The 23,956-nt window shown below is 38.0% G+C and overlaps 1 protein-coding gene across 1 annotated transcript in view; it reads left to right on the top strand.

Annotated features, from left to right (window-relative positions):
* Positions 1-23,683, top strand: part of MIB1 (MIB E3 ubiquitin protein ligase 1) — a 74,962-nt gene extending 51,279 nt beyond the window's left edge. Inside the window, exons 12-20 of the mRNA XM_075588514.1 lie at positions 10,712-10,951; positions 11,857-11,943; positions 13,012-13,176; positions 14,896-15,077; positions 16,438-16,630; positions 17,933-18,011; positions 19,519-19,632; positions 20,658-20,758; positions 23,543-23,683. Of these exons, the coding sequence (XP_075444629.1) occupies positions 10,712-10,951; positions 11,857-11,943; positions 13,012-13,176; positions 14,896-15,077; positions 16,438-16,630; positions 17,933-18,011; positions 19,519-19,632; positions 20,658-20,758; positions 23,543-23,683 (1,302 nt within the window). The remainder of the gene's footprint in view (positions 1-10,711; positions 10,952-11,856; positions 11,944-13,011; positions 13,177-14,895; positions 15,078-16,437; positions 16,631-17,932; positions 18,012-19,518; positions 19,633-20,657; positions 20,759-23,542) is intronic.
* The last annotated feature ends 273 nt before the right edge of the window (positions 23,684-23,956 follow it).

Here is a 23,956-nt window from a genome sequence, read left to right as displayed (position 1 = left end):
CTGACACACACACACACACACACACACACAAGCTCTATATACACACACACACACACACACACAAGCTCTATATACACACACACACACACACACACACATCAGCTCTACACTCACACTAACTGCTGCTACACATACAACAGCACAACACACACACACTGCAGCCACAATAAAAAATGCAGCCACTTACTAAACTTTGCACTCTCCCCCCCAGCTCTACACACAACACAGCACCTCTACAACCCCCCACCACACACACACACACACACACACACACACACACACACACACACACACACACACACACACACACACACACACACACACACACACACACACACACACACACACACACACAACACTGCACCTCTATACACAACACACTTACTTCTTTGCAGTCTCTCTCCCCTCCAATTCAACTGAATCTGCTCAGAAATTCTCAGTCAGCTCGGGAGGGGGAGGAGTCAAACCGTGGCTGATACTTTTTGACCAATCCCCTGCCATGTCTCAGAGCTTTTACTTAATTCAAACCAATCCCCTGCCCTGTCTCAGCTGTTCTGAAAGCTGATTGGCTGGAAATAAACAGATTGAAAACTGCATTTTGCAAACTGCTGAAATTCAGGGCATTACTGTGGATAAAGCCCGGAATTTTAACCAATCAGAGAACAGGGTTTTCAATAATGCCCTGAATTTTACTGCGTTAGCCTATAATATGAATTAAATGCATTGTAAAAGTAGTAGAAATTAACAAATCGTTACACAAAATGTCATCTTTATTTATATTCTGGTATACAAAAGCGTAAATTCCCACCATGTAAGGTCTATTAACATCGCACCAAGTGAAAAAGGAAAGGTTGCGAGTGGTCTATGATGAATGAAATAATTTTAAATAAACAGTGTAAGCTATTTTAGCTTAGCAAAATCCCATAAACAATGACATGATTGTGCTTCTTGAAATTGGTAATCAGGGTAGTTTATTGCAAGTTTTACATGAAGACATGAATGGACCGAAAACTGGTGCATTAATAAGGCTTGTTCTTTTTGGTTATCCGTTTCGCTGCAGTATTTTGGTTTCCAAAGTTGACAACTTCTACTGGAATTTGTAGTCCTCAATGCAATGCTACAGCTGGTTGAAGGGGACCAAATCCATTGACGAGGTGATTTGGTTCCATTTTACCAGCTTTAGCAAAGCATTGCATTGCGTGGTGGGAAACAAAAACAACCTAAAAAACATCACAAAGCATGTGCAGATATACAGATTGCTGCCTATGTTTGAATGTAGCGATGGTTTCACTTGACTTTTGACACGGCAGCGGTTTTCATAGCATATACTAGGCAGTTTGTCCTTTGTTATTTCATGGTGTAACTACTCTTAGCTGGCTGTCAGAAAAAGGTTGCAATAAAAATGATGTAAGAAAAATGTTGGCGTTTTGGGGAGATGGTAACAAAACAAATACTCAAACAGATGGATTAAAACAGCTGCTATGTGAAAATGCATTGTTTAATAGTGTTGCTTTTCTATTAACAAACAAATGGCCTAAAATTGTTAAGTAATGATGCAATCCGTGATACGCTTTTCATTTTCTTTTAAATAAATGAACTGTTTAGTTAGGCTGCCATAGTAGAAACAGATTATCTGTCCGATAAACTTCATAGAATTTAAAGAAATAAAAAGAACAAAATGAAAAGAAACCTTGCAGGGCATGCCATTCCGCGTTAGTCTGAGACATTTGTTGAGGGATTGCATCTATAAATGGAGAGAGAACCAGTTCATGTACTCTGGGTTACAGTTCACTGTTTTTAAAAACGATTGCGCCAAAGTTTTGGTATTTCCTTCAGAGTATTAAAGGGGTCCTTGAGTAACAAGGAGGGGGGGGGGCAGTAGAGGGGCGTCTGTTATTTACAATCTTTGCAGCACTGAAGATGTTACTGGAAAAACATAACATTTACCATATTTATTTCAGTATTGTGACACATCAATAATTTCAGTCAAATATGTCAATTACCTTAACCATGTTAGTACTTGAGCAGTTTGCTCTCTTATTTAACATCACAAATCACATTAAACAGATGCATATAAAATGTAAAATACTGCCCTGTCAGTGTAGTCTGTTTAGCCAATAATTCTTTATTGGCATTTAAAACATACACTCCTATCAAGTATAGCATACAAGTGTGTGTTGCCAAGTTTGCTTCCTATGACCATGTTAATGTAAATATATTCTTTACGCCATGCATGCCCTAATAGAAACATAGCAGGTGCTATGTCGTTTCGACTTGAGCAATAAAGGCTGCCATAAAACCGGTTGCTATTTATACCAGTTATATGTGAACAGTTCTACAGATCCAGCTGCTCAAGTGTGCTCTTGGATGGCAATTCACTTTCATGCATTTGCCATATCAGGGCAAGAAAAAGGCAGTGGAAAAAAGCACTGCAGCATTTGATAATGTCAGCATCTGTTCCCCATGTCAGTCAGGCGTAAGAAATGTTTGAGTTACAACCATGTCAGCACATGCTCAGAGTTCAGGCTGTGCTGGGTTTAAAAGTGAACAGCTGATCTAAGTGATGGATTTGACATTCTAGAGTGACTCAATACTTCAGCCAGAGGCCTGGGTAAATCAGAGAGCAGAAGCTTCAGCCGATACTCATACATATATAATGCCTAATGACTGATAAATGGAGCTATTTGTTTTATGAATGGGAAATATTTTGTGTTGTATGCATTTAGCTCCAGCACTTAAGTGCTTTTTCCCTTGGGAAAAAAAACTTTGTTTTTTTTTTTAAGTAGTAAAAAGAAAGTTATTTCCTGATAAATACAGAAAACCTATACACGTTAAATAATTCACACTTTTTTTTCACGATTCCTTCCTAATCTTCTTATAAAAATGATAAAATGAGCAATTAATTACACATGCTTCTTTCCTATTCGTTCTCTGAAAGGCACTAGTTGCCACGTTAAGTGAGCCTACAAATTTATAAGTGTGTGTGTATCTAGTAATAGTTAAAAAAAAAAAAAAAAAAAAAAAAAACCGTTTATCTGCTGACTGGATACAATTTGACCAAAAAAAAAACAAAACACGCATTTCCAAAAAGCAATTGAGTGAGGTGACTGCTCCATTATGTGATTAATGTAAGATTATGCTCAGATTGTAAAACAGAAGACCTAGAGAAGGTAATTGACTGGACAGTTTGTTAATTTAACAGATGAAATCCGTCTGTGTGGTAATATGTAGGTATATGTTTCACAATAAGATGGTCTTTAAACCCGTAATAGGAATTTAGAAATGCCTCATTCCCCCCTTTTAAGAGAAACTTATGATTAATGTATTTGACTCTGTTCGTTGACTGATTATACTCCTCTGCATTTCGTCAAAGGTACATAATGTCCATTTATAGTTTGGAGTGAATACTAATGTTTGGTATACTTTCATGTATGTGGTGGCTGCTGGGGCATATGCAGCACTGCAGAGCTGTCCAGGAGAAATGTGGTGACATTGAAAAGGATTCGACTGGTTCTATGAAATGCAGCGATCCATATAGTGGCTGAAACGCATTCTTACATTGTAAAATCAAGGAGTCAAGTAGAAAAGGCAGAAAAAATACTTTAAAATAAGTAGTGTGGAGCGAACATTATTTAATTAAAATGTCCACAAATAGGATTTTGCTCAATAAACAAATGTGGCTGTCATGGGTTTCTGTTGCACCAAGCACCACTCTTGTCATTTACATCTGTTTTGTTGGATGCTAAAAAAAAAAAATATGTGGTTGCATATCATTTGTTTTGATACACATTTTCAATATGGCACAGGACCTGAATGCAGTTTAAATAGCTATTAAATACAATTGTACTGTTCATTACACTTAACATATTTCACTATCTTTCACAAATGATAGGTATGGTTTAAAACTTAGTTTTGCATTTCATACAGAAGGCAATACACACATTTTAACTTGCATTGGGAAGTTAATAACTGAATAGGCAAGATATTCTCTATCATCATGTCCCCTCAACAAAAATAAGATTAAATATGTCATTGTAACAATATTTCTAATGAATACCCAGCTGGCATTACCACAGTAAGCATTGCGGTGTCAGTGGACCTTTTCTTCCCGAAGTCGTTCCCATGGACCGGTGTTCATCACCTGGCAAAAATACATACTTCTTTACATTCCATAGCATTGTATGTTCATATGGGCACATAAAGAAGTATGTGCTCTAAGCAGGCAGAATATGTGCTGTTTTTCGGATGAAGCTGCAAATGAAATCTGATACTTTCTGACATTACTTGACAAACAACAATGCAAAAAACACAAATCAAACTAGCCGCCCCCTAACAGTTGGCCTGATTGGACTTCATTGCTGTTTTTAAAGCTGTCTGTGTAGGAGAGGCCTGCAGCACAGTGGGGGTTGGTCATTAACACTTCTAATAGTGCCGATCGGGGCAGTATCACACACAAACTCCCATTAATGCAATATGGCCAGGCTCGTCACTATCGCAGTTCAATGAATAATCCCCAATATGTTGTGTGACCCTCAGGCACTTCAAGCACAGCTGTGTGAATTCCAATGTTGCTAGTTAATTTAGTAGTTAATATAATATTTTGGTTGCCTGTTTCATTGGAAATCCATCACTTAGAACTAGAATTTAGAGCGTTGTTAAAATTCAATGACAGGCATCAATGTGGGGCGGGGAAGGATAATTATCTTTAAAAAAAAAAGATCGCTTCTGAAATTACTTTGCTACTTTTATTTCCAATGGGGACATTTTAGACAACTTGTGTAAACACATTAGTAATCACAATGCATGCTTTCCATGTGTGGCATGTGGTGTTTTCTAGCAGGCCAGGACATCACATGCAAATATGCAGCAGCTAATTTCAGATTAAGCATTTTTTGCTGTATGTTTTAATTAGCCTTGTGACTCACCTCCACCTGCCTCCTTGTACTAGTCAGCAGTCCTTTCCAAGATCGATGACTGCAAATTCTTGTTTTACAATGCTCACCTAGTCCCCGACTCGCGTTCAGTAATCTCGGAAACACTGAAATGACCGACCGGAATGATGTCACTGTGCTGGTGAGCTCTTACTTTGTCTATATTTCATCAAATGTATGTTTGAGATGCAGAGAGTCGGCAGATATGTATAGTAGGGTGTTGTAGTTAACAGTACTATTGGTTAGGTGTCCTGAGAGAAGGAAAGATGAGCGAAAGTAAAATTTCTGCAGCTCCTGACAAAGCTAGTGCATGCAGCTGATAGAGAGCAAATCAGAGAGTAGCTGGTGATATAGCACTGTAATACAGTACAAGGAAAAACAGCATTGCAGCATTACTATTACAGCATGCACTGTAAGGATAGAAATAGTTAGCATGCTACACTTCATCATAATCCACAGACTCCTCCTGCCCCCCTGTTAAGTTTATACTTAAAATAGGTTTGTTGCCCAGAAAATAGTGTGGATATATATATATATATATATATATATATATATATATATATATATATATATATATATATATATATATATAATATCTCAACCTTGAACAATATATATATATATATATATATATATATATATATATATATATATATATTATACATACACACGCATGTATGTACATATATACATACATGTGTGTGTATATATTCATATAGATATCTATATCTCAATATTGTTCAAGGTTGAGTTAGGTGATGCCTTGGTGTTTAGAATTGTTTACAAAAACATTAGATAAGATTGCACTTACATTTACTCTTACTAAAGATCTTGATGGTTTGGCAATGCCTTGAAAGTTATTTGTGTCTACTTATGTGCTAGGCAGCTAGGGTGTTAAAGTAAGAATAGATGAGATGGTCAAACATGCAGTATTTCATTAGCATAGAGGCCTGCATCACTCTCTGTTGCAGGCCTCCGCACAGAATGGGTTAAATGCACAGCATAGAACAGCCCCTGGTGCTTTTTGTTCCCTTTATGGTTAGTGCCATGCATATACAGTAATCACTTACACATCAGAGGTCGTTTGATCTTAAGCTGATTCTGCTCCCCATTAAATCGAAGGGGGAAAAGGAAAAGGGTAAACAGGGTAACTCACCTTCCTTCTGTCAGAGCTTAAATGCAAGAACATGTATTTGTATGTAGAAATACTCAAAAGACACCTGCTAAATTGCTGAGAAGTGTACACATTCTTAGGGAATTGCCACAAATGGAGTACCTTTACCCAAAAATGGTCTCGGCGTTACTTTGGTGAACCTGTCCCATGTTCAGGTTGGAGGGGCAAAAAAATACAAGTTGTAATAGAAATACATTGGAGAGAAAAAAAGAGTTCGATCTATCTGTCTCCTTGTATGCTTGCTCTGTGCCTTTGTTTTGAGGGTCTTTCGTTTGTTGAAGTTTCCAGATTGAGCTGTGTACACATCTGTGTTGAAGCTACTTCTCCTTCTCCAGAGGTCAATCAAGTGTGTTGGTGAGGTCAGGACTCCCACTTGCTCACTATAGAGACGAACCATAACCCCCACTCAGAGGGCACAAGCTAAACTGTTACAGCTTTATAGGCAGCTAAGCATTTGAAACATGCAATCCCAGGCAAACAGTCTCTAGTGCTTCTCTCTTCCCTGACCATATTTAGTCAACCATAGCAAAAAATAGTCTCTCAGCTGTCGATTGTCGATCCAAGAGCTCTGGGAGCTCTTATCCTGCTTTCTGCTTATTGATTGTTCATCCTGGCGAGCCCCAACACTGCTTTGCCATTTGTTCAGCTATTTTTAGCACTGCCGAATAAAGCGGTCTCATGTTTCCACTTATATTACCCATATTTTCACTGAGCGTGCGCTGTTGCTAGTAAAGCCTGATGCGGCTGTCGCTATACTTAGAAACGCTGTGGAGCAAGCCTGAGTCTGTGGAGCGATATGAAACAATAATTAAGCTTCTGCTGCTGCCACAACAATTTGTGTAACCTGATTTCTTGAGCTCAGAAAAGTGAATAGTGCTTGGAATAATAATGCTTTCTAGCTGCAGTCCTAATTAGCTGTTTGAGATCTAGCATGCATCACCCTTCCTGATTTATTTATTTATTTTTAATCTGACGAACATGCACAATTTAGTGCTTCTGTTGAAATATGTTTTTTGTGTTTGTGGTGTATGCGCAGAGCTAGCTGGTCACATAAGTGGAGAAATTAGCATTTTCTGTAGCCACTAATCATTAACTAACACTGTGTTTGTAGTCTGCTTTGAAGGTAGCTAAAAAACAAAGCTTGCATTACAACCACCTTCTTCTAGTTAACTTTATTAGGGGGGGGGGAGGAAAAGTGATAGTCTGCTGGCTGTGAAAAAGCACTACTCTTTTAAAATTCACTTTGCATGTATTTCTTGAATCCCATTTTCAGAGTACACATTAAATTCAAAATGTTCTCAAACATGAATGGTGGCTTTTACCCTTCGTTCCCAGAAGTTGTTGCAATATTTGTTATCTCTAACTGTGCATGCAATGTCTTGTATATAATGTATACCCTGTTCACTTATGTAACTGTATTTGTAACCATGTATTATTTGTCTTAACTCTATGCCCAGGACATACTTGAAAACGAGAGGTAACTCTCAATGTATTACTTCCTGGTAAAACATTTTAAATAAATAAAATGCTTTGCAGGCCTATTTGGTAGCAAATGTATTCATGTCCTTCAAAACCATCTCTAGTTCTCTGCCGTTTTCGATCAAGTGAGCTGGGGGAGTGAGGCTATCAGAGCATATGGGGGCCTGTATCTCTTTAAGGGGGGTGTCCTTCGTAGGACAAGTGAACTACGGAGAGTGGCATGTTTGAGGTGAAATATAGCTGATTGACACTTTTTGTTTTTGAAATAAAATTGTGCAAGTGGTTTTAAATAATTGTAACTATTTTCATGGTAAACAAAAGCTTTCGTTGATTCTTGCATTCTTTAGAGAATATATTTTGGTGATCAAAATGGTTTGTCCTTAACTCAAGGTGAATTATTTTGTTTTTTTTTTGGTATTGTCCAATGTTTGTATAGTTATTATGAAGCCATCATTAGTCAAACAGATAAACTTCAGTAGCTGATGTACTTGAATTCAGTAGACCTGGAGAAAAGGGAAACACATTCACTTTAAGCAGGATGTATAATAAGGTGGCAAGTTTGCGCACCCTTGGCTAGATGAACTGGAGTTCTTTCAAAGTAATATCTTTCAAAAATCACATAATTCAGGAGTGTTTTTACTAGTCCCCTCTTGAAAAAAGTGCATACTGTTCTTTATAATGAGTATCACACTTCCAGAACCCTAAGGTTACCTCCCTTGAATGCCGCAATCTGCAATACTCTGAGTTTGCAGTCCCTGCTGTCAGTGACTGCCCCTTTAATGGTTAAACTGTTAGACGAGCCAGCATATTCCAGGCAATTCCATGCTGGGAACTTTTGTCACTGACATGTGAAGCTATGGCGGAATGAAGCATGGGTGCTCAATGGTCTGGTAGTTATGTAGCTGGGGAAAATGAGATTTCCGTGCATAAGCATTGTGCGTAGTACAGTGTGCCAAGGATGCTTTCCCCTTTGTAAATGTCAGCTGCGGTTTTTGCTATTTTGACGGTTATCAGGGTCTTGATAAAATATTTGAAGGATCCAATATTTGGTTTTGGGGACTGCTTTATCTCCCTGCTGAATGCAGCATTGGAATCACTGTAGCAAATGTGCAGTTACAGTTATGTATAATCCACCATTAGAACCAATAAAAGTGGCATGTTCTGAGATATTTGTCATAGTGCTAATAATAGCTTGGAGACCAAAAAGACTGATCTTGCATGTTAGTGCCTCCACTTTATTAGTACTCTACTATACATTTATTACTGAGCATGATGTTTTACATATTTTCTATAACACTTTGGCTGCCTGTGGGGCTTGCAACTTACTATGCAGTAGACCTGACTGCAAGTGGAAGTGTTTAAAAAAAAAAAAAGTGTTGCTGGGAAGGGACTGATTTTTCATGATACAAAACTTGTACATACTGGCAGACGTAGTTGTCTGTCCCACCCTGAACATCGGTTTTCCTGTAAGTGTACACTTTGAATAGGTTACTATCTACCTATAGTAACTCCCACTGAAGGGAATGTGTATATGGTTACAAGTTAGATAATGTGCACTAATCCATTCTGTGCTAGATGGGCTGGAGTTAACCAAAGTAATGTCTTTCAGAAAATGTAGCACACAACAGGCTAAAGTTGAAGTTTTATTCAATGGGAGTAGTGTAGGAATGTTTATCTGTCTCCTTAGAAAGGTGCATACTGTCCTTTAAAATGGGCATCACTTTTTACTGCCAGAGCGCTAAAGTTAACTCACTTTAGTCCAGCAATCTATGCGGTTTAAAAAAAAAATAATAACATTTACACTGTTTTAACCAGGGTTTATTTTTATCGGTAAAAAAAATAAATATTGGGAGATACCTCTACTTTACATCATTTTTGGACATTTGAATGGGCACTGACAGGAAGCTGTGAGATCATCAATAACTATGACCTATGTTGGCGAGGTCAAGATTCAAGCTTGTACACCATAGAGAAGCTCTCCATCTCCCAAGCTAAACGGCTACAACTTTAAAGACAGGAATAATTGCCTCGGTTTTCTCTAATCTATGAACTTTTTCTCATGTCCTAGATCAATAGCAAGAACCTGTCCAGTGGCCATCTTGGAAGAGCGATAACGTGTTCTTTAATAATGTGTATGGGGGAATGTCTACTGCTAGAGTTGTACATTAGAAACACCATGATTTAGGGTCCTGAAGAAAATGGGAGTGTTTGGGGGGAATGCACTGCCAATTTAAAGCTGCACTCATGCCAGGATTAGCCATGGATAAGTTTTTTTTAACAATATTATTTATTTTATTCTTCACATCATTGAAGCTGTTTTTTTTCTCTAGAGCTAAAGCACACTGTTTTTTGTGCATGGGACCTCTCTGTCACTGAGATACTTAATGTTGTGGTTATCGTTTTTTCAGCTGGGTATTTAAACAACTGTCCCATTGGCCCCCGGGCCAGTGAGATTTGGTGGCATATGGGAGCTCTCAGGTAGATGAACAACCACTGGTAAGTGTCTTGGGAACCGGGGGCGTCTACAGAGCTAAAACATAATGGATCTTAGCTTCAGAAGGCCCCCTAGTTACAATGCGGTGGGAACATTAAAAAAAGATCAGGCAAGGCTGTGACGCATGTGTGCTACCATTACCCAGGTAAACGGAGTTTGAACATGTTTCTGTGACTGAGTAGCTTTAGTACGAAATGTTTCGTTCTTTTTCATGCTACAGATTTAGGGACCTGATGGAAGCTGTGAAAATACACGATTGGGTATTTTATTTCTTGGTTATTGTGTTTTTATTCACCATTACCTAATTGCGTGTACTTTGCAATCATTACCAGCTTCACAATGCAAAACAAGTGACCAAGCACAAACTGATGAGTCTAAAATGACAAATCTGTCCTTGAGTGGGTAAACTAATTCTGTACTTCCTTGTTGTAAGCTTAGCTGTACAAACTGTAATGCAACATGCATAAGCTCTAGGAACAAAATGACTGGATAAGGCTGCACAAAATGATTCTGGGTAGTAACTTGCAGATTACCGGTCACTTCATTTTCTACCGTATGAATGTAACAATGGGGTGGGTGAAGTATATTTGTGGACCTGTGGAAGACCTTCAGATACACTAATGGGTATTCTATCTTTATTTAGCACTGCTGCAATTTTCTGGTCGCAAAACCCTGAACATGGACTGCTCTTTTGTCTGCCAGTGCAAAATTCTTATATACCATATTTCTGATTTCTTCAGTGCTATGCGTGTCCTGCTCTCTAAATTACCCCGGCCATGGATTGTAGATGAGAAGAAAGATGACGGATACACCTCATTGCACTTGGCAGCACTCAATAATCATGTTGAAGTAGCAGAGTTATTAGTTCATCAGGTGAGATTTCCAAATTTGCTAGTGGAAATTGATACTTATGCCCTCTCCTGATTTGTTTGCTTGTTTGTTTGTTTGTTACTCAGGACAGGGGAATCACTGAATTCCTTACCTTCTGTTTTCAATGCAAATTGATAGTGTTATGTACTTGACAAAGGACAAAAAACCCTAGTGCTTCATCGAATATGACAAATTATCTAGTTAAATGCTAATCTATTTTTCTTTTCATAAGTGAGGGTCATTTAGTTCAATTCTTTGGCGAAAGCCTTTTTAGCTTGGAAACCATGCCTATGTGTCCCCTCTTTTGCAAGTCCTTTATTATTTGTCATATCGGATGTAGCACTGGGGCCTTTTGCCTCTTGTTATATACATGAGGGCACTTCCTTTGACATAAATATATATGGTGTGGTGGGTTTGGGTTCCGAGCTTGTAGGGGCTGTGTGTGTGTTCGTGTTATGTACTTGACCACAAAATGTAATGCCACCTACAGTACTTGACCATTCTTTAGTAATTTGTTAGTAGCTACACTTGAATTTCTTTAGGCAGTCGTAAAAAGGCTTGGTATGTTGCAGACCCTTTGACAGTGAATGACAGTGAATGTGATCAGCATTGTCTGGCTTAATTGCGCTAAGAGAAGCTTCTTAGACCATAATGTGACACTACTTGCAAATTATAAAATGTCATTTGTTTATGTATATTTGCATATTCTACTATATAAAAAATATTTTCACCGGTTGTTACTGATTTCAGTACTATTATCCCCACCATTTTATTTGTGGTAGACCACAGATCGTTCCTTTAGGTACAGATGAGACGATTTTAAATGGAAAGATGCAAACACTTTTTGAAACTGCTTTAGCTTTGCCTACTAGTTGTCTGAAGACACTAACTGCATTATTTCTTTTCAGGGCAGTGCCAATTTAGATATCCAGAATGTGAACCAGCAGACTGCCCTTCACCTGGCTGTTGAACGTCAGCATACGCAGATTGTCAGGGTAAGAAATTTAATCTAAAGAAAAGTAATCGTTATTTCGATGTTGTGGGATTCATAAGGTGAACATAAAAAGTACATGTAGTTCGTTACGTGGGAATGTAAGACTATTGTAGGCCCCTTTCTCAGGGTAGCATGTGAATGCTGTTTACTCACTTGTTTGGCCAACAGCTGCAGTGTACACCTGGTTTTCTGGTAAAATGCTGATCTAAACAGAAAAAAATTAAGTTTCAGGTTTTACTTTTACGAATGACAAATGCTTTGTTGGTAAAAGGACGGAATTCATTATTTTGATTTTTTTAAATGCTTACACGCTGTTTTAAATGTACAATCCTATAAAAGGTTTTTTAGCAAAACACAGGAACTCAAAATACTTTAATAAATGTTCAATGCTTTTTTATGGTCTCCTTCACAAAGATATTGTATACATTTTACAATGTGACAGGAAAACCGTTACATTTAATGGTGCCTTCTCATAGGATTGAAGTTGATATCTCTGAAATGTAGAAATCAAATTCTGAATGTTTGCAAATAACATAAACACATTTACATATTTTTCTCTTATGTCTGTTACAAACAAACGCCTTATGTCTGATGTAAAAAGTGTAGAGTTTTTTTCCCCTCAAAACAAAAAAAAATGCTTTCTGAAGTCTTAAAAGTCCTAATTCCTCTTGCAGTCCTCACAAGCGAAAAAACAGGGCTGCAGGCCGAAAGCATGGGAAAAAAGAATACAGAGCATATTAAATATCTTGCCGTCTTTATTGCATGTCTTCCTGGTGTTAAAGTAATATCCTTGAAAGCCCTTAAGGAGGGATTTTTTGTTGGTAACGTGTACACGCGTCTAACATAAGCTTATATAGCAGTGTTTCTCAACTCTCTCCTAATTAGTGGACCAGTATTGCTTCATCGGAGAAAGCTAGTCTTCAAAATGTTTTCTGTTCAATAGTAGGTCAGTGTAATAATGAAGTACTCGCTTTTTTGGCACAATTGAAACCGGTGTGGTATGACTACCATAGTTGCACACTTGGGTTTACTAATAAACAGGCAGTGAATATTTTTGATTGTTTTTTAGTTGTTGGTTCGTGCAGGAGCCAAACTGGACATCCAAGATAAAGATGGTGATACCCCTCTGCATGAAGCACTTAGGCACCATACCTTGTCGCAGCTGCGCCAACTCCAAGACATGCAAGATGTTGGCAAGGTGGACACTACTACTTGGGAGCCATCAAAGAACACCGTAAGCATTTTCCTTATATGTAGTCTATTTTGGAAATCCTATTTCTTCTATGGATTGTCTATTCCTGTGCATAGGTGTGACTTGATTTAGTCAACATGTCCCCTTTATGCCTTTCCTTTCTTTATGGAAAGGCCTTTTTAAAAAAAAAAAAAGATATCTACTGCATCGACCATCACGGATGCCAGATACTCAAGTATCTACTAGTAGTATAAAAATGCACGTAATTGCTTGTAGGTGCAATCCATGTTAACAACATATCTATGTAACATAGAAAAAAACACGGCAAGCTGCTTTCATGTAGGGGTAGTTTACAGACTTGGTGCAGTGATTAGTGAAGTTATATAAAACAATAATAGATTTTCTTGTATAGTACTGACGATTATTTTTTTTTTTAATGAAATGCAAAGGTAAAAATCTGTAAAGTATACAATTGAACACCAGTATTTACTAAGCTCTGATATTGGATATTGTATTGGAGCGCAACCCAGCGTTAACTTCCATTGGCTTGTATGGCTGTTAACAATGGATCAAGCTCAGATTACCTCTTGCTGGTGAACCTTTGCCTCGCCAAGTTTAATGCCTGAGGTCACTTCCTTTTCCTACGCTTAAAGCTCCAGAAACAAGATAGTAAGCATGACAAATATTTCTGTGAGAGAACTGCTATACTTTTACACAGTGAAATGGAAAAGATGGTGAAAAAGTAAAGGAAATCTGTAAAATTATTGTGTGTTTTTTAGACTGTGTAAGTAGAACTACACCTTCAATTCAGCACATTCCCAAACTAACATGTAACATAATTTTAGTAACTCTGTGAAATGCTGTAAAAATGAAGGTTTTCGAACAATGTCCTCATAGCCTTGGCAATCGTGATCAAATAAAAATGGAGTCGGTGCCGTGCCAATTTTCAGCATTATGGAATAAAAATAGCTATTATAATGAGCATCCTTAATTGTTATACAGATCACTTGTGTTATATTACAGGATTCTAATATGTTCAACTTGTGTATCAGGCCTTCTGTCTATATTCACTGTAGTCATAGAAAGTTAAAAAGGCTCAAGTAGTCTTTGAAATCTAATCATTGCGTGGGTTATACTGTATGAGTAATTCTTCATGGCGTAGAATAAGAAAATATCACCCGTTTCCTTCAGCCATTCCTCTTGTTTGTCCGACTGCTCTGAGAGTTGTGATATTTTAACATCTGATGGTGAAGAATGGTTTGTTTTACTGGTTTAAATGAACAGGGTCCTTGTAGTTAATATGAACATGGTAGCAGGCATCACCAGGGACAGCAAAGGGGCTTGCTGTTCTGAAAACAACCCCAAGTCACATTAATATCACTTGTTGCTCCCAGTTTACAATACATTTATTAAATATATCCTCTAAAAAGCGGTGAAAATATAAAATACAGTAAAATATATGGAAGGACGTATAAACTATAGTAAATAAACATTATGGCTGAAAGTATTAAATAAAGTAAATAATACGTAGATACTTCTACTAAAATTTAGTACAAGTCTTTCCTCCATAATGGGGCATTAACTATTTGCTTGTATTTTTATGTTTAGAATGTATTTTTGAGCTTTTCTAGAACATCAGGGCCATGTGTAAGATTACAGGTAGTGTTAAGCAGCTCACCATTATGACACTAGGAATTTGTGTGCAACATGATTTTTGAGCAGTGATGTCAAATGCAAGAAAAACATTTATTTTCCCCCCAGTTAATCATGGGACTTGGTACTCAAGGAGCAGAGAAGAAGAGCGCAGCCTCCATCGCCTGTTTTCTTGCAGCCAATGGCGCCGACCTCACTATTCGCAACAAAAAAGGACAGTCTCCTCTTGACCTCTGTCCAGACCCCAGCCTCTGCAAAGCCTTGGGTAAATGCCACAAGGAAAAATCGAGGTATGGTTGAGGGTTTTTTGTGTGTGAGGAAAACAAGTTGCTAATTTCATTATTTCATTATTTCATTATTTAAAGTATTTAATAGCTATGCAGATTTGAAGCCGTAGCTGATTGCAAGAAACACGATGAAATATGCAACAGGTCGTGTTCTCGTTAGGCACTCGTACCTTTGTGGTGACTGCAGCCATTCCCAGCAGGAATAATCAAGGCTAAGGAGAAAAATAAGGGCTGCCAAGCCAAATCAATATTAATGAAGATGTAGTGTGTTGGTCGAAAAACAAAGGAAAAGTTTTGTACAGATTATTCACGTATACGTTTTGACACATCACATATGTTACTGGGAAATCAACCTGTAGTAGTCTGAAATATTGATGCAAAAATATATTTTTTCATGTTCTATTTAAATTGGAGTTCCTTCTTGCCACGATTGTTGTTATTTTAATGCAGCAGTTCTATACCTTTTAAGGCAATGTAATTATCTAAGCTGCCAATCTTATCCGTTCTTCTGTGATCGATCAACAAAGATCCTGCTTCCCCGGGCACCCAATATGGCTGCCTATTTCAAAAGAGGAAGTGCTGTGGCTGTCTACATGGTGACTATAGCAACCCAATGAAGCGTAATACATTTAAACACATTAAAAAGAGCATAATTAGTGGTGGGGGAGGCAGTAAGCTTTATTTAATACTACATAACTGATTTTATGTGTGTATGAATGTGTGTATAACTATATGTGTATATCTATAAAATACAAAGATCACTTGTGTCTTAGACAGGTCTGCAACCCTGCCTTTCACCATTATCACCTAGCATACAGTGCTTCCACTGCAGCAAGGGATTCTGGGAAATGACATGCAAATGAGCCCACCGTGTCACCTTTTGCCTGAAATCCATTTTTACACGGAACCCTTATAAGCTAATGCTCGCTGTTACCACAGCTTTTAAGCACAGCATGGGAATCAGAATCACTTGCTACAGTGGGAGCACTATATGTAAGTGATAATGATAAAAGGCAGGGTTACAGACCTGTTTAAGACATGTGAATGTGCTCACAAGTGATCTTTTTATTTGCTATATGCATACGGTGGAGGTTTCTTGTCGCCTTTTTCACCCACCATAACTTAAAATGTGTATATGTGTGTTATTTCCTCTCTATCTACATCTCATTTTTTTTTAAGTTAATGCTCTTTTAAGCAGCAGCCCCTACCAATTGGGTTTTGATCTCTGTTAGTGCCTCTGCATCTGTATAAGTTGTGAAATGTGTATAGTTTTTTTAAGTGTACCAACACACACCTGTGTAATATGTTGTAATTTTAGTCTCTGACAATTCTAACAATTTTTAACCCTTTTCTGTTATTTTAGTGGTCAAGTAGGCTCCCACAGTCCTTCTTTGAGCAACAATGATTGTGACATTTTAGAAGAATGCATGGTGTGTTCAGATTTGAAAAGGGATACACTCTTTGGCCCATGTGGACATATTGCTACCTGTTCTTTGTGTTCTCCTCGTGTGAAAAAATGTCTCATATGTAAAGATCAAGTTCAATCCAGGACTAAGGTAGGTATTTTTGTAAGCTATCAGGATCAGAATCTTACTATAAATAGTTATTTTCTGTATTTTACTTGTTTAATGGCTACACAAAAAACATAGTTCTCAAAGCTTTCTACATTAATAACTTTTTTTAATTTTATTTTTTATATATCTGCGGTTTCCTATCAATAGTAGTGCGGAAGAGAACTGTGTATTATTTTTTATTTTTGAATTAGAATGTTGTGTATTTTACTGAGCATTTATTTTCCATTTTTACAGAGCACATTTTGATGAATCGCCAATTGCTTAAATGATGGTGCTTTATCTAAATGTGAAATTAAAATATTTTTCTCTGTTAAAGAAGTGAGAGGGGGGAGGTACAGTAATGACATGATGTGGCTGCTATGCCAGGTTGATCCTACGATGCTGGTTGCATGACTGTTGTATGATGCTATGCTTGTGACATTGAGGGATTTCCTTCTGCTCGGGAAGGAGACATCCAACCTTATAAGACGTGGCTGACTACGTTCTGTGACGCGTCAGCCGGCCGGAGCTACACGCTTCTGGTGATTTGAAGCGCTGACGCATCACGTGGTGCGCAAGGCAGCCATTAAGGAGGGGAGCTGTCTGGAGCTACGGGAGGGTGGCGGCTTGGTGTGTCTGTGTACAATGGCCCCGCCCCCCCACGTCATGGCCGCGCCCACCCAACCCGTTTTGGTCACGCTCCCAACAAGTTCACTGGAGACCACAGATCGCGGTGCAGTGACTTGCACGCGCCGCAGGGCGCGTCCAGCGGAGCCTTAGGGTTTATACAGTCCCCGTCCGCGCCCCCCAAAACTTAATTGGCTCTCTGATAAGGACAAGGTGGGAGAAGTGTAAAGACAACACTTGATTGACAAACACCGATAGATAGGCTCGTTAAAAAAATAAACTTGTAATTAATGTCCCAAAAAATTAAAGCAGTCAAACCCTTGCCATTGGCATCATTAGATTTGTTTAGGGGAACCAGTTAGACTGTTAAAGTATGTTTTCTGTCCGACTATGGGGGATTGCACCTTTTAATTGATTTGCAGTCTCTAAATCTTCACTGCTGTTTTCTCTTGAATTGTACTGAAACTGCCCATGACATGAAAATTGTTTGATTTGACATGGTATACAATGTTTCTCATTCAACAAATTGCCTTATTCTTAGCCCAAATACACATACACTTGCTTTTGTATCCGGTTACCTGTGCCTTGTGAGGGTCCCTTATGTTCTCCTGTATCTCAGAGAAGCTGCATGATGCTGATCATGCGTTTTCTGCCTCTCATTGTCACTTTGTTCTGCAGATTGAGGAATGTGTTGTGTGCTCCGACAAGAAAGCAGCAGTGCTCTTTCAGCCATGTGGGCATATGTGTGCTTGTGAAAGTAAGTAAATCAGAATAGTACGTTTTTAAAAGCAAAGATAAAGGATAATGCAAGCACTCGTCCCAAAAAATCATAGAAAACATCAGCCAGTGCTCCATACTAAATCCTGAGGAGGTTACGATAAGTCAGTAGTAGATAAGGGGAAAGTACAGGCACTACGGTCTTCCAAATCTAAAAGTGTTTAATGAGCCATGATGATGGTGAGGGCTCACCTTGACCAAGGCTGATTGTTGCAGCCGAAACGTTGGTTCATCAAGTTTTTAAAGGGCTCATATGATGTTATATTTTTCCGTTTGTTCCACAGTACTACTGCCCTCTGACTTAAATGAAAAAACAATTGTGCGCTTCTGCAAATTTCATTAGCTGAGAAGCTATTGCACAACCTGCAAATAGCAGGTGGTTGGTGTATGAAGGGTAGTGTATTAATTGCACAGCATTACGCCCACTTGCTTGTCTGTTTTTAAATAAGCGACAGAGCAATTAGTACTATTTAAGCTCTCTGCTACCTTAGAGGGGGCCACTAACAGACTGCTGCTTTCATACCTTGGGCCCAACTGCCACATTATAGATGCTCTAGAACAGTGGTGCGCAAACTTTTCCGTTTGTGCCCCCGTCTGCACTCCCCACCCCCCAACCGGTGTTCTGGCATCGACGGCGTCATGTGATGTCATGTTGCCATTTGACCCCGTGGCGTCATTTGACGCTGCTTTGTCACAGTGACACGTCACCGAAGAGCCAGCTGAGAGCAGGTAAGAGGGAGTTGGAGGCCTTGCGCCTCCCCCGGCATTTAATTTAAATGTGGGGAAGAACGCAGGGCCTCTGTAAGCGCTGCGCCCCACCCCAGAAACGTTTGCACCCCCCAGTTTGCGCACCCCTGCTCTAGAAGCTTCCAGTTGGTAGTCAAGTAAAAGGTCAAAGCAAATATTTTGGCTAGTATACAAAATGATTTAATCTGTCTTCTGTTCATGTTATGTGCATGTGCTGCCCTCCACACTCCACACTCGCTTTGTTGCAGCTTTTCTAGGGAATGTTAAAACAATAAGCCAAAATAGGCTTAGACCGACCGCCTGTTACTTTGTTGCTCCCCTTATGTCCATAAGGCTGACCTAAGCATATACGTACCTTTCTGACTACTAATTAATTCTATATTGATCCATTTTAAAATAGTCTACCATTATTTTTCTTTATATGGATGTTTACAAAGGTAGGTCTCTATTGTTTGAGATGTAGCTGTAAAGCAGGTCCAGCTCAGTGCAAAGTGCCATCCACATTTGCTTTCGTCTCTGGGGGAGAGAAGGACTTGACTAAAATAATCTCTTCACCATGCTGAGTTCCTCCAATCTGTCCTCTATTAAGAGTTTGTGGATAATAGATATAGAAATGTGTTTTTTCTCACCTCTTATTTTCCACAGTCTAATGATCTAATAATAGCACATTTGAAAGAAAATAAGAGACCAATAGAGTATTCATCCCCAACCCGGTTGTCTTGTTTTTCTTTGTTTCCCAGATTGTGCAAGTCTTATGAAGAAGTGTGTTCAGTGTCGTGCTGTTGTTGAGCGCAGAGTACCTTTCGTTATGTGCTGTAGTGGGAAATGTATAGAAGAGGTCACCGATGATATAGGTGAGTCGGAGCTTGTTCTGTATCACTAATAGTCCCCGAAAAGGTTCTTGTTGTGTGGTTTGCACTCTCTCTCAGAATCCATTCTTTTCAGTACTTATCTCATCTCCTATTTTCTGTCTTTTTTTTTTTTCTTTTTTTTTTTTCTTTTTTTTGTGTGTAGTTCAATAAAAGCAGCTGTTCCACTATTTGGACCTTTTCTCCAGTATAGGAAGTGTGAAAGTTTCTCATAATTGTGATCGAAACTTTACACATTCCTTAACAATAATTGATATATTTTATACGTATGTTAACTCCTTCATTGCCAGAGGGTTCAGTAGTACATTGCTCTGCAGATGATTTCCATAGGACCCCTGGTTTAGGTAGGATAAAAAGAAATTGAAAGGCTATGAGGGAATACAAGATATCTCTATCATGGAACCTAGGGGTGTGTTAGACTCTGACACCCTTCCATCATGGCCACAAATAGATTCTTACTGGTGAGATAATCCGTGAGGAAGAAGTCTTTCCTTTCACAGAATTTTACAGATTGGCTCACTGCTGGCATCCTGTCTGTAGCCATTTTTCCATCCTAATGTTGACAGCTTGGGGAACAGTAGTTTTTTTTAAATCGATAACTTTTTTTAAATAAAGTTTCAAATAGAATTTTAAAATGTGTTAATTTACAGGGTCTTAATGCAGTATATATAGATATACATACATATATATACTACAAAACTTGGATAGAAAAGATTAAAAATATATATATATATATATTTTTTTTCTATCCAAGTTTTGTAGTGTGATGATGTTAAATTCTTATTAGATTTTGTCTCATAATATCTATTATGAAGTAAAGAAATGTCAGGTAAGGGAATGTGTTTTTACATTTTATTTCGTTTATTTATACTTTTCTGCGTTTTTATAAGCGCTGCTTATCGTTTTTTTGGTGTGTTTTTTTAGAAGCAGATACCCGTTGAGCTGATTTTATGACGATTCTAGATAGACTGTTTCCCATTACTGTGTACACTTTGTGCTTTGCTCTATAGCAGGAGGAAACATTCCAGCTTTACAGAAGGACAAGGACAACACCAATGTCAATGCAGATGTGCAGAAGCTGCAGCAGCAGTTACAGGACATAAAGGAGCAGGTAACTAGAACAGTGCCTGGGTGCATTAGGTATTTGATCTTGGAATGTAATATTTTCTCACTAATATAAGATGCTTCACATCTGGCAAATTATGTCATTTACTTCAGTCTTCAATTTTCGTACAATTCTGTAATGTGTGGCGTAAAAAACTTCTGTTTCTGATTTCCTTAAATTAGACTATTTTATTTAGATTTGTAGCTACTGAAAACTTGTCTTCTGCATTTAGTAACACTTTCATACTTCTATATTTGCTTTACTCTTTGTTGCTAGTGTTGCTGTGTGTGCATACACCAACTTGCTAGTTGCTTGTTCCTTTCCCGCAGTTATTACAATCTAATTTTTAGTTAAAAAGAGAGAAAAATTTGTAGGTCCCACAGAGCAGGGCCTACTAAAACTCAAAAAAATGGGGCACACAAGTATGAGTGCAAAATTGTAAATGTTATTAACCAAACAGCCAAATGAAGACAAACAGACTATAATAAACCACTAAAAACATAGTGAACCATCTTCCAAATGCTAAAGTGATACCTAAGAGTATAGATAGCAAACAATTACTAGTAGAAACTCCGGTGTATAATTCATATGTAGAGAAACAGTATATATCTCTCTATAAGGTGTCCTAATACACTAAAAACGCAACCAAAATAGACCAGCCTCACAGTACTAATAATGCGTGGAAAATGGATAACTAGTAATATGTACTTAACCAAAATTAGGAAAGTGTATCTATAAACCTTGTTAGTATGGCAATATCCCTGTATAAACAGATGTATAAATATACAAAAATGCAACAGCAAGCAAAACAATGATAGGAGCAACAAAGAATCAAGGCTGTCGCAGTGAAACTGAGATAGTAAAGATCACAGATGTATCTCATTGAAATAAACAACAACATGCCAAAGCAAGTGTAGCAGACAGTACGTGTGGATTTAAATGTGCTAGGATTGGCGCTATGGTAAGAGAAACCCAATGCAATAAGCACTCGAAGCAGGATATAAATGATCCCTTAGGGCCATCAAACACAACACCCGCTGCCAGATATCAGTAAATAAGTATGCCTTTTTCTAGGCATAAAGTCGGAAAAATGATGGTTGTTTATTTCAATGAGATACATCTGTGATCTTTACTATCTCAGTTTCACTGGGACAGCCTTGATTCTTTGTTGCTCCTATCATTGTTTTGCTTGCTGTTGCATTTTTGTATATTTATACATCTGTTTATACAGGGATATTGCCATACTAACAAGGTTTATAGATACACTTTCCTAATTTTGGTTAAGTACACATTACTAGTTATCCATTTTCCACGCATTATTAGTACTGTGAGGCTGGTCTATTTCGGTTGCATTTTTAGTGTATTAGGTCTCATTATAGAGAGATATATACTGTTTCTCTACATATGAATTATACACCGGAGTTTCTACTAGTAATTGTTTGCTATCTATACTCTTAGGTATCACTTTAGCATTCGGAAGATGGTTCACTATGTTTTTAGTGGTTTATTATACTCTGTTTGTCTTCATTTGGCTGTTTGGTTAATAAAATTTACAATTTTGTACTCATACTTGTGTGCCCCATTTTTGGAGTCCTAGTAGGCCCTGCTCTGTGGGACCTACAACTTTTTATCGTTTACAGTGCATTTATTGACTCCAGGGAACACCACCTAATTATATAGGTTAATTATGTATGTGTTGCAGTTATAGTGGTAGTAGTGCTCATTCCATGTCTTTGGATCTCCTTTTTAGTGCCTGATACCATGAGATAAAGTAATTGCCCAAGTTAAGGATTTAACACTGGTAGCTGAACCGGGTTTAGCACTTAAAACAGTAACATTACTAATGGTCAACACCTTCTCTCATTTTAGTTGGAAATTAGCTTTGTTTAGGATAGGTTGTATTTATGTACAGTATGTTATTTGTATGGCACCACCAATGTGCGCAGTGCTTTGCAAAAAAAAAAAACCAATACATTATAGGGAAAAAGTGCAACAAACATAATCAGACGATAGGAAAGGAAATCCCTGCCCTAAAGAGCTTACAATCTAAGTGGTATGTTTGGAGGCGTATACAGACGGCAGATAAGAATAAGTGCTTGACCAGCATAGTTGGTATGTGTGGGTGTGGCACAGGAGCCATGAGCACAGGCTATTGAAATTCTTCCTTTAGAAGGCAGTTTTAGTTTTGACTTCGATGTGGGGAGAGAAGGCACATGGTGTATGCGTAAAGTTAGGGAGTTCCACAGGTAAAGGGGAATATTTCATTTAAAAATAGAACTAAATATTGTATATATTGCTCAATGATTGCAATGCAACTGTGGAAACGAGCGAGAAGGTGCAGGGTACTGAACATTGTTCAAGAAAAGATGGGTTAAGACAATTGGATGGAAACTTTAAGGCTCAACACATTTCACATCACATTGGTGCTCATACTAATTCAGAGATAACATACAACAATATAAACCTATAGTTTGGCATGTAGCAATATATACCAAGGAACCTGCAATTTCTCACCAACAAAACTGTGTATCCTGGAAAGTAAATATCACTGCATGTTCTGAATGTTTTTCTTTTTCTTAACGATTTTTTATGTAAACTCCTTAGATAATGCTATTGCATGTATTGCCTAGATTATATTTAAAAATATTAGCTTTCTGAACCATTGGGATTCATGCTTTGAAGTCTTTTGCTGTTTATTCTTATATTGACACATTCTTTATATTTGTTGGCTTACATGTTGCAACAGTTTAATTGCATTGAATAATTCTCTGAATGTTTGTTTTGCTGTAGACCATGTGTCCTGTTTGTTTGGACCGGCTGAAGAATATGATCTTCATGTGCGGACATGGAACGTGCCAACTCTGTGGAGACCGAATGAGTGAATGCCCCATTTGTCGGAAGGCCATTGAACGAAGAATCTTATTGTACTAGGCTCTCAATTGTTTTTTTTTTGTTTTTCTTTAGCTTTGCAAACTGTTATTCCTGTTTCATTAGAATACCTCTAAAAGTTGAGTAATGGCATTTCTTTTATTCATTTGCAGATACAGTATGTCTTGTTAGGCGACAGAACTCCTTCATATAAAGAATCTGAGGTGTTGAGCTCCCAAAGAGAGAACAAAGAAGCTAACTTCACATCTTTTGAGATACTGCCTTGTGTTTTATTGATAATGAATGTAAACATTTCAAGAACGGTGCATGTCCCAA

Source organism: Ascaphus truei, chromosome 2, assembly GCF_040206685.1.
Source record: "Ascaphus truei isolate aAscTru1 chromosome 2, aAscTru1.hap1, whole genome shotgun sequence".
Lineage (NCBI taxonomy): Eukaryota > Metazoa > Chordata > Amphibia > Anura > Ascaphidae > Ascaphus > Ascaphus truei.
This window is presented reverse-complemented; position numbering and strand designations above follow the sequence as displayed.